Source organism: Myxine glutinosa, chromosome 6 (genome assembly GCF_964187855.1).
Source record: "Myxine glutinosa chromosome 6, kmMyxGlut1.1, whole genome shotgun sequence".
In the NCBI taxonomy this organism is placed as follows: Eukaryota; Metazoa; Chordata; class Myxini; order Myxiniformes; family Myxinidae; genus Myxine; species Myxine glutinosa.
This window is the reverse complement of record NC_136266.1, coordinates 144372118-144387244: the sequence shown is the minus strand read 5'-3', so window position 1 is coordinate 144387244 and position 15127 is coordinate 144372118. Positions and strand designations below refer to the sequence as shown.

The 15127-nt window shown below is 42.3% G+C and overlaps 1 protein-coding gene across 1 annotated transcript in view; it reads left to right on the top strand.

Annotated features, from left to right (window-relative positions):
* Positions 1-15127, top strand: part of LOC137430398 (segment polarity protein dishevelled homolog DVL-3) — a 103076-nt gene that overhangs the window by 6045 nt on the left and 81904 nt on the right. The window contains exons 2-3 of the mRNA XM_068121243.2: positions 8296-8365; positions 13921-14039. Of these exons, the coding sequence (XP_067977344.1) occupies positions 8296-8365; positions 13921-14039 (189 nt within the window). The remainder of the gene's footprint in view (positions 1-8295; positions 8366-13920; positions 14040-15127) is intronic.

The window sequence follows — 15127 nt, the reverse complement described above, 5'->3', positions numbered from 1 at the left end:
ATGTTTGGTGAAAACCAAAGACAGCATTTGACCACAAGAACCTGATACCAACTGTAAAGCATGGTGGTGGAACTTTTATGGTTTGGGGCAGCTTTGCTGCATCACAGCCTGGGCAGCTCACTATCATAGAATCCACTATGAATTCTTCATTGTACCAGAGGGTGCTTGAGGATAATGTGAGGCCATCTGTCGGAAAGTTGAAGCTCAACCGAAGGTGGACCTTGCAACATGACAATGACCCTAAACATTCCAGTAAATCCACCAAGGAATGCCTGAAAAGAAAGAAATGGAGGGTTCTGGAATAGCCAAGTGAAAGCCCGGATCTAAATCCCATCGAGATGTTGTGGGGGGATTTGAAACGAGCTGTGCATGCAAGAAACCCCTCAAACATGAGTGGGCAAAAATGGAGGAGTGGGCAAAAATTTCTTCCAGTCGATGTCAGAGACTGGTAGACAGTTATAAGAAACGCCTACTTGAGGTTGTTTCTGCCAAAGGGGGCAATACCACTGATTAGAGCCAAGGGTGTACTTACTTTTTGCACATGCGAAATTTGCATTTATGTTTGTTTAAATTATACAATGGACTACAAAATGTAAATGTTTCATGATATTTGTTATATTATATCACCTTTATCTATCAATATTGTTGAAATGAAGATCAAGTAGCTGTATGTTGAAATATGTTGAAAAAGTCAAAACTTTACATGGGGTGTACTTACTTTTTCATGTGACTTGTATGTGTGCACATCTGTAGACTTTAAATGTATGTGTCCACACCTGTAGACTCTATATGTATGTGTGCACATCTGTGGACTCTTTAAATGTATGTGTGCACATCTGTAGACTCTTTAAATGTATGTGTGCACATCTGAAGACTCTTTAAATGTATGTGTGCACATCTGTAGACTCTAAATGTATGTGTGCACATCTGTAGACTCTAAATGTATGTGTGCACATCTGTAGACTTTAAATGTATGTATGCACATCTGTAGACTCTTTAAATGTATGTGTGCACACCTGTAGACTCTTTAAATGTATGTGTGCACATCTGTAGACTTTAAATGTATGTGCACATCTGTAGATTCTTTAAATGTGTGTGCGCATCTGAAGACTTTAAATGTATGTGCACATCTGTAGACTCTAAATGTGTGTGTGCACACCTGTAGACTCTTTAAATGTATGTGTGCACATCTGTAGACTTTAAATGTATGTGCACATCTGTAGATTCTTTAAATGTGTGTGCGCATCTGAAGACTTTAAATGTATGTATGCACATCTGTAGACTTTAAATGTGTGTGTGCACATCTGAAGACTTTAAATGTATGTATGCACATCTGTAGACTCTTTAAATGTGTGTGTGCACATCTATAGACTCTTTAAATATGTGTGCGCACATCTATAGACTCTTTAAATATGTGTGTGCACATCTGTAGACTCTTTCAATGTGTGTGTGCACATCTGTAGACTCTTTAAATGTGTGTGTGCACACCTGTAGACTTTAAATGTATGTATGCACATCTGAAGACTCTTTAAATGTATGTGTGCACATCTGTAGACTCTAAATGTATGTGTGCACATCTGTAGACTCTAAATGTATGTATGCACATCTGTAGACTCTAAATGTATGTGTGCACATCTGTAGACTTTAAATGTATGTGTGCACATCTGTAGACTTTAAATGTATGTGTGCACATCTGTAGACTCTTTAAATGTATGTGTGCACATCTGTAGACTCTTTAAATGTATGTGTGCACATCTGTAGACTTTAAATGTATGTGCACATCTGTAGACTTTAAATGTATGTGTGCACATCTGTAGACTCTAAATGTGTGTGTGCACACCTGTAGAATCTTTAAATGTATGTGTGCACATCTGTAGACTTTAAATGTATGTGTGCACATCTGTAGACTTTAAATGTATGTATGCACATCTGTAGACTCTTTAAATGTATGTGTGCACATCTGTAGACTTTAAATGTATGTGCACATCTGTAGACTTTAAATGTATGTGTGCACATCTGTAGACTCTAAATGTGTGTGTGCACACCTGTAGACTCTTTAAATGTATGTGTGCACATCTGTAGACTCTTTAAATGTGTGTGCACATCTGAAGACTTTAAATGTATGTATGCACATCTGTAGACTTTAAATGTGTGTGTGCACATCTGAAGACTTTAAATGTATGTATGCACATCTGTAGACTCTTTAAATGTGTGTGTGCACATCTGTAGACTCTTTAAATATGTGTGTGCACATCTGTAGACTCTTTAAATGTGTGTGCGCACATCTGTAGACTCTTTAAATGTGTGTGCGCACATCTGTAGACTCTTTAAGTATGTGTGTGCACATCTGTAGACTCTTTAAATGTGTGTGCACATCTGTAGACTCTTCAAATGCATGTGTGCACATCTGTGGACTCTTTAAATATGTGTGTGCACATCTGTAGGTAGACTTTAAATGTATGTGTGCACATCTGGAGACTCTAAATGTATGTGTGCACATCTGTAGACTCTTTAAATATGTGTGCACATCTGTAGACTCTTTAAATGTATGTGTGCACATCTGTAGACTCTAAATGTATGTGTGCACATCTGTAGACTCTAAATGTATGTGTGCACATCTGTAGACTTTAAATGTGTGTGTGCACATCTGCAGACTCTTTAAATATGTGTGTGCACATCTGTAGACTCTAAATGTATGTGTGCACATCTGTAAACTTTAAATGTGTGTGTGCACATCTGTAGACTCTTTAAATGTGTGTGTGCACATCTGTAGACTCTAAATATATGTGTGCACATCTGTAGACTCTTTAAATGTGTGTGCACATCTGTAGACTCTTTAAATGTATGTGTGCACATCTGTAGACTCTAAATGTATGTGTGCACATCTGTAGACTTTAAATGTGTGTGTGCACATCTGTAGACTCTTTAAATATGTGTGTGCACATCTGTAGACTCTTTAAATGTGTGTGTGCACATCTGTAGACTCTAAATGTAAGTGTGCACATCTGTAGACTCTTTAAATGTGTGTGTGCACATCTGTAGACTCTTTAAATGTTTGTGTGCACATCTGTGGACTCTTTAAATGTATGTGTCCACACCTGTAGACTCTTTAAATGTGTGTGTGCACATCTGTAGACTCTTTAAATGTATGTGTGCACATCTGTAGACTCTAAATGTATGTGTGCACATCTGTAAACTTTAAATGTGTGTGTGCACATCTGTAGACTTTAAATATGTGTGTGCACATCTGTAGACTTTAAATGTGTGTGTGCACATCTGTAGACTCTAAATGTATGTGTGCACATCTGTAGACTCTTTAAATGTGTGTGTGTGCACTTCTGTAGACTCTTTAAATGTGTGTGTGCACATCTGTGGACTCTTTAAATGTATGTGTCCACACCTGTAGACTTTAAATGTGTGTGCACATCTCTAGACTTAAAATGTGCAGTCACGTGAAAAAGTAAGTACACCCCATGTAAAGTTTTGACTTTTTCAACATATTTCAACATACAGCTATTTGATCTTCATTTCAACAATATTCATAGATAAAGGTGATAAAATATAACAAATATCATGAAACATTTACATTTTGTAGTCCATTGTATAATTTAAATAAACATAAATGTAAATTTAGCATGTGGAAAAAGTAAGTACACCCCTATATTTATCACTACTTCAAATACCTAAAATTAGAATCAGGTGTACCAGCTCAGGTGCAAATGATTAGAACATCGTTAGAGAGGATCTTGGAGGAACCTGTCTTATTTAAACCTCAGACATTTAGTTTGGTTTGCTCTTTGTTGTTGAAGTGTGCGACGTCACCATGCCTAGATCAAAAGAGCTCTGTGAGGCCTTCAGAAAGAAGGTTATAGATGCCTATGAGTCTGGGAAGGGATTTAAAAAGATCTCCAAACAATTTGAAATCAATCATTTGACTGTCCGGAAGATCATCTACAAGTGGAGAAGATTCCAAACAACTGCCAACTTGTTCAGGCCAGGCCGCCCCAGCAAGTTCAGACCGAGAGCAGACCGCAAGATGCTGAAAGAAGTCTCTAAGAACCCCAGAATGTCATCACGGGACCTACAGGTAGGTCTTGCCACTGTTGATGTCAAAGTGCACGAGTCTACCATTAGAAAGAGGCTGCACAAATTTGATCTACATGGGAGGTGTGCCATGAGGAAACCTTTGCTGTCCAGAAAGAACATCAGGGCAAGACTAAAGTTTGCCAATGAACACCTTGGCAAAGACAAGCACTTCTGGAACAATGTGCTCTGGACAGATGAGTCAAAGGTTGAGCTATTTGGCCACAGTACCAGAAGACATGTTTGGTGAAAACCAAAGACAGCATTTGACCACAAGAACCTGATACCAACTGTAAAGCATGGTGGTGGAACTTTTATGGTTTGGGGCAGCTTTGCTGCATCACAGCCTGGGCAGCTCACTATCATAGAATCCACTATGAATTCTTCATTGTACCAGAGGGTGCTTGAGGATAATGTGAGGCCATCTGTCGGAAAGTTGAAGCTCAACCGAAGGTGGACCTTGCAACATGACAATGACCCTAAACATTCCAGTAAATCCACCAAGGAATGCCTGAAAAGAAAGAAATGGAGGGTTCTGGAATAGCCAAGTGAAAGCCCGGATCTAAATCCCATCGAGATGTTGTGGGGGGATTTGAAACGAGCTGTGCATGCAAGAAACCCCTCAAACATGAGTGGGCAAAAATGGAGGAGTGGGCAAAAATTTCTTCCAGTCGATGTCAGAGACTGGTAGACAGTTATAAGAAACGCCTACTTGAGGTTGTTTCTGCCAAAGGGGGCAATACCACTGATTAGAGCCAAGGGTGTACTTACTTTTTGCACATGCGAAATTTGCATTTATGTTTGTTTAAATTATACAATGGACTACAAAATGTAAATGTTTCATGATATTTGTTATATTATATCACCTTTATCTATCAATATTGTTGAAATGAAGATCAAGTAGCTGTATGTTGAAATATGTTGAAAAAGTCAAAACTTTACATGGGGTGTACTTACTTTTTCATGTGACTTGTATGTGTGCACATCTGTAGACTTTAAATGTATGTGTCCACACCTGTAGACTCTATATGTATGTGTGCACATCTGTGGACTCTTTAAATGTATGTGTGCACATCTGTAGACTCTTTAAATGTATGTGTGCACATCTGTAGACTCTTTAAATGTATGTGTGCACATCTGTAGACTCTTTAAATGTGTGTGTGCACATCTGTAGACTCTAAATGTATGTGTGCACATCTGTAGACTCTAAATGTGTGTGTGCACATCTGTAGACTCTAAATGTATGTGTGCACATCTGTAGACTCTAAATGTATGTGTGCACATCTGTAGACTTTAAATGTATGTGTGCTAGATAGACCCTGGTGTTGGGCTAGCGGCTAGGGTGCCAGCTTAGGATCCTAGGATCCTGGGTTCGAATCCCGGTCAATCGCTGAATTAACGCCAGGGGGGTTGACTCAGCCTGTCATCCTTCCGAGGTCGGCAAATTGAGTACCAGTTCACTGGTAATTCCCTGCTTGTCGTTAAAGGCGGCAAAAAGGGTTGGCGTCAGGAAGGGCATCCGGCCGTAAAACATTGCTTCAAAAAGGGGACCGAAAAACAACAACAACCACAGTTCCCGAAAAAGGCCAACCCCCGCTTGCGGGGAAAAATGGCCTCTAAAGGTGTTTTTTTTTTTTTTTGTGTGCACATCTGTAGACTCTAAATGTATGTGTGCACATCTGTAGACTCTTTAAATATGTGTGTGCACATCTGTAGACTCTTTAAATGTATGTGTGCACATCTGTAGACTCTAAATGTATGTGTGCACATCTGTAGACTCTAAATGTATGTGTGCACATCTGTAGACTCTTTAAATGTGTGTGTGCACACCTGTAGACTCTAAATGTATGTGTGCACACCTGTAGACTCTAAATGTATGTGTGCACATCTGTAGACTCTTTAAATGTATGTGTGCACATCTGTAGACTTTAAATGTATGTGTGCACATCTGTTGACTCTTGAAATTTATGTGTGCACACCTGTAGACACCTGTCCAGCTGTAACAATGCTTTGGTGTATAGAGTAGTAGGGTGTTGCAGTAATATTGTTATCCCGGGAGTATGTGGTGTATTTTTATGTAGAATTTTCTGCATAAAGTTATTACATACATAAATTTAATATTTATTATTATGACTTGCAAAATCGAAGATTTTTCAAGTATATTGGTCGGTTCCGTTTGTGGTTCTGTCTGTTTGTTTGTCTGTTTGTCACCGGCCTACAGGTCACAATTCTAAACCGATCGTCACGAAACTTCACCAAGTTGTATAAGTCGTCCCAATTGAGAAGCCTATTGATTTTGAGGTCAAAGGTCAAAGGACATCTGGAGGTCAAATTTCTAAAATCGCCATTTTAAATCCGATTGACTTGAAAATTGAATGGCATTTGTATATCAAGTCACTAAATTGGGAAATGAACTATTTTTGAGGTCAAAGGTCAACTTAAGGTCAAATTTTTTAAATCATCGATTTTCATCTAAAAAGCTGTCAATTCTCAACTGATTGACTTGAAAATTGAACAGGATTTGCATATCGAGTCACTAAATTGGGAAATATACTAGTTTCTAGGTCAAAAGGTCAAAGGTCAACTCAAGATCAGCCTTCCAAAATCATCATTTTCATCTGAAAAATCGTCAATTTTCTTCCTATTGACCCGAGCTTTGATCAAGATTGTCAATTTTAATCTTGATGAAATGGACAATTTTCTGTATCAATGAAATTTTTTTCCTTGGGGAGGGGGGCGCATATTTTGCAAGTATCGTGCCCCGCATGAGGTCTTCTTGTTTGTCTGTTTGTTTGTCACTGGCCTACAGGTCACAATTCTAAACCGATCGTCACGAAATTTCACCAAGCTGTGTAGGTCGTCCCAATTGAGAAGCCTATTGTTTTTGGGGTCAAAAGGTAACATAGGCCAAAGGTCACCAACTTTGCCAAATTTCTAAAATCCTCAATTTTCATCCGATTGACTTGAAATTTGAAGAGGACTTGCATATCTGGTCACTGAATTCAACCACCAAGTATATTTGAGGTCAACATAGGCCAATTTCTAAAATCCTCAATTTTCATCCGATTGATTTGAAATTTGAAGAGAACTTGCATATCTGGTCACTAAATTCAACCACCAAGTATATTTGAGGTCAACATAGGCCAAATTTCTAAAATCCTCAATTTTCATCCGATTGACTTGAAATTTGAAGACTTGCATATCTGGTCACTGAATTCAACCACCAAGTATATTTGAGGTCAACATAGGCCAATTTCTAAAATCCTCAATTTTCATCCGATTGATTTGAAATTTGAAGAGAAGTTGCATATCTGGTCACTAAATTCAACCACCAAGTATATGTGAGGTCAACATAGGCCAAAAGGTCAACATAGGCCATATTTCTTAAATACTCAATTTTCATCAAATTGACTTGAAATTTGAAGAGGACTTGCATATCTGTTCATTGAATTCAACCACCAAGTATATTTGAGGTAGGTCGGAGGATGACGATGAATAGCGACTAACTGTATAAGACAACAAATGCCTAATGGGCTGGTAAACCTGGCTTACTGGATTACCTGATTACTTTGTGCTTATTTAAGTAATTTTGATGATTTCCTGGGTGCCTTAAACCTAGGTATACACACTGAAAAAAATCTCTCTAGGTTGACTACTATTCGACAGAGCCATTTTAGTGGATCAGGATGTCACCTTGGGATGCCATCTTGGACTTGTCAATAAATAATTAACTGTTGGTAATTTTATTGATTCAATTGGATTCCTTGGGCCCTAAAACCTAGGGTTAGACACCAAAACCACCTTTCTAGGTTGAATAATAATTGAGATTTGGCCATTTTAAGCTCCTGGTGGCCATCTTGGACGCCATCTTGAAAATGACCCCTTTCCGGAAGTCAGATGTTACTAGATTTTTAGTATGTTATTTAGCATGCCCAATAGTACCAGAATCCATTGAAAAACCTTTTGTATCAATTTTTTGGGGGTTCAACCATATATTGACCCCTCTATTGGAGTATATTGCATCAGAGTGGTGACCTGTCTGGGTTTGTGTCCCTTAGCCAATGAGAAACTGCCTCGACAGCTCTATGCATCTGACGACATGAAAGGAGTGGCTCTTCTTCTTTTTATAACTGAGTGACTTGCGAACAAGATGTTATTTGTTTATAATTATCCTTATCCCAAATGTGGTATTATTCCCTTTTGTTGTTGCAGTGTGGTGAAGGAGGAAATATCCGAAGACTCAGCCAAGCTACCTTGTTTCAATGGCCGAGTGGTATCATGGGTGGGTGACCAATTTTTTATTATTTTTTTATTATTATTTTTTTATAATACGGTTGTTGACAGAATAGATGACTTGTTTTCCTTTTAGCCGAACAACTTGATGAAGCTGTGTTAACTTTTTGGTTGGCCAGACACCGATAGCCAGAAACACCTTTTCATACAACATGACTTCGAAACAAAAGCGCAGCTGTCGTTTTAAATATGATCAGCACTTGCAACCAATGCTTAAGCCACAGAGTGTAGATTTGTGAATACAGATATTTTGGTTGAAGAAGATTCCAGTTCTTACGGTCATAGTAGATACTTTTTTCACCAGGTGCCTTTTTTCCTGCCTGAGCAGAAAATAAAAATGTTGTTCTTTGTTTTTTTGCAGGATCGAATGCTCATCGTAGAACTGACACGCAGTCCCTCGCACGCAGTCCCTCGCACGCAGTCCCTCGCACGCAGTCCCTCGCACGCAGTCCCTCGCACGCAGTCCCTCGCACACAGTTCCTCGCACACAGTCCCTCGCTCCTTTTTGCTCCTTTTTATTTAATAAATTTATTTGCCGTTATCATCCATTGCAAAGTCGGTGGCTGTGGTGTTTGTAGACTAGAAAGTGTTTTTTTTTAAGGGGGTGGGAAATATTATCTTTCCCTTGCTCATCCCATGCTGGCAATCCAAAAAAATTACAAAGTATACCACTGTACAGGCCATATTGTGTCTTTGCCAAACCTATTGCAGGAGGATATTTCATGTATGAGCAGATGGATTAATTAACTTGATATCCTTTCCATGTGGTAACAGGTTTCATGATACAGTGCTCCCTGCGTGCACCCCATCACACCACAGCTTTTGTAAGATCCCCTTCCATTTGCAATCAAAACTCAGGACCAAATCGCTCAAAAGCAAGCACATTGGCATTAAACAGGCAACTCTGTTTTAAAATGTCCTATTTTTTTAAAGCAGGGACCTTATACATTAGTCTACTTGCCAGCAATGTGAACCCAGAAATGTTGAGTACCCCAAAGTTTTAAGTTAGAAATGTACAGTATGGGTCCCCAGCACTTAGAAACTGCCGGATGCTAACTTGCATATGTTGGGCAATTAGCAAAATTAGCATTAATAGCATTAACCCTATCAAACATAGGCCTGGGACACTGAAATTTCTGTTTCGCTCTATTGCTCCACTTTTATTCACAGGTATTAGAGGTAACAAAGGCAAGTACCATACCAAACTAGAATAATATGACTATAGGTAAATAATATCCTCAAAATTAAAACACAAGTATACCCAAAATTATCAGAGCTGAAAAATATGTGCACTAGTTACACAACATAAAACTTCCATCAAGAAACAGCGTCTTGCATTTCTACTACTCTGCACTGTTATAAAGCATATCCTCATCATAAAACTCATCCTCATCGTCTTCATCTTCTTCTCCTGACTCTACATTCTTGTCATATTGCTCTTCTTGCTGTGAGTGTGTGAGTGTGTTGCAACATGTACTATCAGAGCCTTTGCAGAAGCAGTAGCTGGTACAGGCCAGGCCTGCAGCTACGCAGCTCCACTTTGCTGTTAAACAGGGCTTTAACCCAGCTTTGCAGCTACAGCTGATCATTTCCAACACGGCAGGAGGAGCAACGGGGCTTGCATCCAGGATGGGCATGATGACTTCCTCTCCCTTCTCGCCTTCCTTCTTATTCCATCCAAACTCTGTTATGTCCACAGCTGGTGGGTCAGGGCAGTCTGCTGCTTTCCAAAGCAGCACCTGTAGATGGGCACGCCGTCCATGGAGGAGAGCGTTGCGCTCTGTAGGAGGCAGTGTCTTCAGTGCTGGGGGGGTTTTGCGCTTTCGGTAGATGTCATATCTGGCGACGTTCAGAGATGCCGACTCCCTCTCGTTGTACAGAGCCAGGAAGAAACCACTCACTGCCTCTGTAATCTGTAAATCAGTAGCTCCCTCCTCTCCGATGAAGTGAAGCAGGTCACCAGGTACTACTCTCATGGCCTTGAGTGCGGACACCTTCCCTTTCCCCACGGGATAGGAGGTGGTGTCACATCCGGAGAGAGCATGCATAGCCAGGATGGAGCGACACTGCTCACCGAGATTCTCTACTGTCGAATTGATGTTGAGAATAGTGCCATCCCAGCTCTCCATCTGCAGGTTACATGTGATACCCACCTTCCAGCACCAATAGACCATGAGTACGAAAACATCAGTGTCATCGCTGAGAATGCGGACACTTTCAGCTCCGCGACTGGCTGCATCCAACATGTATGAGATGAGGGAGACGTCAGCCTCGTCATGAGTGACAATACTGTCTGCTTTGCTGACCATCTTGATGTGATCTCCTATGCTGTGTGTGCACAGGAGCTCACCCAGTCTCCGTTTGTTTGTCTTGTTCTTCATCACTTTGTCGCGGCTAGGTAGAGGGGTTGTCAGTGAGAGTCGGTACTCTGTTGAGCTCTCCCCAGCTCTTCTCTGCCTCTCGTGGTCTTTGGCAGAGACTTGCTCATACCGGTCAAAGATGACAAATGTTTCGGTGATGTAGCGATTAAGCCGGCGCCCCATGCTGGCTGCGAGGTCAGCCACAGTGCCTGACGATGGCCACACCACGTGGTAGATGAGCTGCGATGCATCAACGAGTACAACATGTGGTGGGTGTGGATTGGGGGCAAGGATTCCAAGACGCTGGACGATCACAGACTTGTTACCCTTCCTGAGGCATCCATACTCATCGATGATGGATGCAGGGACCGGGCCGAGCTCGTAGTCAAAGAGGGCAGAGAGCTCCATTCTTCTCTTGCTCCCCACCACCAGCAGCCGAGCAAACAACGCCTCAAGGTCACATATGATCTTCGCATTGACCTTCACTCTTTTTTTGGTGAATGTCATTGTCACCACCTTATTTGAGATGGGTGCATGAAATCTCTCAGGAAGTGATGAAGAGAACAGTGTGCTCATGTCCTGTCTGATCTTCAATGCATCTTGCACATTCACATTTTCATCTGCCACCTGGCCATTTATGATATGGTGGAGGGTTGCGGTCTCTATGGTGAGTGGATGGGAGTTTTCCTGTAGCACTCTCAGGATTTTAGCCCGGTCCAACGCGTCCAATTCCCGCCGTCCTTTACTCTTTTCTTTGTGTCTGTTGGGCTTCATTGTCTTATCCGGTGCTTCAGCATCGTCGTAAATCTCATCCAATGACTTGGAGAGATAGGAGCAGATGCCGAAAGATTGGATCCACACGGCGACCTGCTCAGGGTTGGTGGAGATGCCCTTCATGCCTCCTACTCCCTTCCCTTGCTTGATGCATGTCTGCTCCCCAAACATGTCTCCACTCACTGCAGCTGCACCATCAGAGTGGCGGCACACATGGCTTCCAGCGTAAAGGTCATCCTTGGCAGTAGCAGGAAGGTACTGCATGTCGCGCAGATGCCATGTGATCCATCTTGCGTAGTGGTGATGACCGGCAGCAAAGAAATAGGGCAGCATCTCTTCAAGGCAGTGTTGTTGCAGCATCCATCAAGATCCTTGAAATAGTTTGCTCACACGAAGCATTCAAACGGAGCAATAGAGCGAAACAGAAATTTCAATGTCCCAGGCCTATGTTTGATAGGGTTAATGCTATTCATGGTAATTTTGCTAATTGCCCAACATATGCAAGTTAGCATCCGGCAGTTTCTAAGTGCTGGGGACCCATACTGTACATTTCTAACTTAAAACGTTGGGGTACTCAACATTTCCGGGTTCGCAAGAGGGCTCAAAGGCTTGGCAAGTAGACTACATGGCATGATATTTGGTTGGCCTATTTGATGTTCCCATCTGAGTACATAGTTCATGATCCTGGGATCCTACATTAAAATCCCATGTAGTGTTGATTTGTCAGTTGTTTCTGCAATTGCATGTAAAATCTAATCCTTGTAATCATGTGAGAGTATGCTGATGTGTTTTTGTAATATTATCCCGTATGCGGTATACGTTATGTGGTATTGTATTGTAGAGCGATAAAGTTATTAGAGCATGGAATGAAGGTATTGGAAAGGGTGTTGGAGAGGAGGATCAAGAAGAAAGTGAAGATTGACGAAATGCAATTTGGATTTATGCCAGGAAGGGAACGACAGATGCGCTTTTTATTGTAAGGCAGTTGCATGGAGAAGAGGAAGAAGTTGTTTCTTGGGTTTGTTGATCTGGAGAAAGCATTCGATGGGGTTCCACACGAAGTAGTGACATGGGCATTGAGGAAGTTAGGAGTGGAAGAATGGTTGATCAGAGTAGTGATGGCAATGTACGAGAGAGCGCACAGCTGTAAAGACGAAGGACGGGAACAGTGGTGAGTTTGAGGTGAAGGTGGGAGTGCATCAGGGGTCGGTACTAAGTCCACCACTATTTGTAGCTGTGATGGAGGTGCTGGCTGGGAATGTAAAGGAGGGTTTACCGTGGGAGTTGTTGTATGCAGATGATCTGGTGTTGATTGGGGAGAGTATAGATGGACTGAAGGTGAAGATGAACAAGGGGAAGGAATGTATGGAGGCAAAAGGTCTGAAGGTGAATATCGGAAAGACGAAGGTGATGGCAAGTGGTAAAGCATGTGGTGAGGTGGAAAGAACTGGGAAGTGGCCGTGTGCTGTGTGCAGGAAGGGTGTCGGAGTGAACTCCATTCAATGTACAATGAGCGTTGAGTGGGTTCATCAAAAATGTAGTGGTCTGAAAGGCTCATTAACTAGTGTGGCAGCTACATTCAAGTGTAAGGTGTGCACAGAGGGAGCTGCAGATGGAGGAAATGTTGAGTTGCATCTTGGAGATGGCGTGAAGCTGGAAGGTGTGAAAACATTTTGCTCCCTAGGAGACATGCTGAATGGAGAAGGTGGATCAGACTTTGCAACGGTTGCTCGAGTGAGATGTGCATTGAAGAAGTTTAGGGAACTGAGTGGCGTGCTGACGAGGAGGGGAGTATCGTTGAAGCTGAAGGGAAAGGTGTATGCTGCATGTGTGAGAAGTGTTATGATTTATGGGAGAGAGACATGGGTCATGAACGTAGAGCAGCAACAAAGGCTGGAAAGGGTGGAAATGCGAATGGTTCGGTGGATATGCAGAGTATCGTTGAGAGAGAGAGAGGAGGACAAATGATGAATTGCGAAAGATTATGGGAATTGAGCCTGTGATGGATGCTGTGAAGAGGAACAGGTTGAGATGGTTTGGTCATGTGTTGAGGAAGGATGAAAGTGACTGGTTGAGAAGAGTAATGGAAATGAATGTAGAAGGCAGTAGAGGACGGGGAAGACCGAGAAAGACTTGGCTGAAGGTGGTGGAAGAAGAAATGCTGGCAAGGGGTTAACAAGGGGAGATGTATAAAATAGGGCAAAATGGAGAAGATTGTCATGGGGCCCGCAAGGCTAACCCCCACTCTAGCAGGGGAAATGGCCTTAAAATGCCGTGTTGTGTGTATGTGGTATATGTGGAAGCTCTTCTGATGAGCCTTGGATGCGATTAATATTAAAAAATAATTACGGTCTTTCCAGCTTTACTTGAAGCTGGCAGTGTATGCTGATCTGCAAATTTTACTTGTCAGTTGGTCGCAGTGGACCACTCGGACTCGGGCTCACAGTGCTGCGAGACCAAGCCTGACCTGGCACTGCCTGGGGTTGAGCGCACCGGGGGCATTGGAGATTCGAGACCTCCGTCGTTTCAGTAAGTGCAGCCTGCTGTTTTTGGTTCCTCATTTCACATGAATGCATTTTGTTCCTGCCCCTTGCTTCCAAGTTCTCTGTTGCAATTCTTTTTAAAAAAAACAATTCATGTCTTATTTTTAGAGGAGCGGCAGCCTTTCATTTTGTGGGGGTCATTCTAATAATAAAACTAGACTAGAGCGAAGTTGATGGCGTGCCATCACAAATCCCCACACTTCCCAGCTAAAGCAAAGTTGAACGATGGCAGAAAGTTCCACCAGGAATGACCCCACCCCCTGGGGAATAAACCGGAGGTCAAATCCAAAAACGCGTTGCATATTTCATGCTACCCCAATATTGATTGCAGAGAGCATGATGAGCTGTTCAAAGCCACGCATCCCGAATCTCTCCATGTCCATCGCCGAGGTTGTGACCGATCTGTTGAACGTGGTCCTGACTGTGGCGTTGCTGCATCGGAAGTGGGCTGGCCCACGAGAATGGTGGAATTGAGTGTGGTCACAAAGGATGACGCCGGACGACAACCTTGGCTGAAGAGGAAGAGCAGCTGAGCGGTTGGAGCTCATGAGGTCATCCAATTCTTCAGGCTCCATGGCCTCGAAGCCTTCGATCCCCTCCCATCTCCCATGCCAACCAGGCAATTTTTTGCCACCTCGGTATTGGTGGGAAAGCCTCTGAAGTCTTTGACAGCCTGTGGCCATAGATTTTTGCCAGCAAGCGTTGATGGTGGAGGCTTCGACTTCGTCTAGCGAGTCTTTGGCGCTGATGCAGTGGGCTATGTTGATGTTCTTCCAACATTTCCCGACACTAAGTTTGGTGTCAGTCTCCATAGCCTCCACGATACGACGGGTGTAATGTGTCTTTAAGGTGGCAATTACCCCTTGGTCGAGTGGTTGGATTACAAAGGTGGTGTTGGGTGGCAGGTAGATGACCTCAATATTGCGATGGATCACCTTCAAGACCATCCTCAGCTCCTCGGGGTGGCCTGGTGCATTGTCCACCAGCAGGAGGAACTTGAAGGAGAGGTTCTTTTCTGCCAGGTACCTCTCCACTTGAGGGACAAAACAGTTATGGATCTAATTCATGAATTTG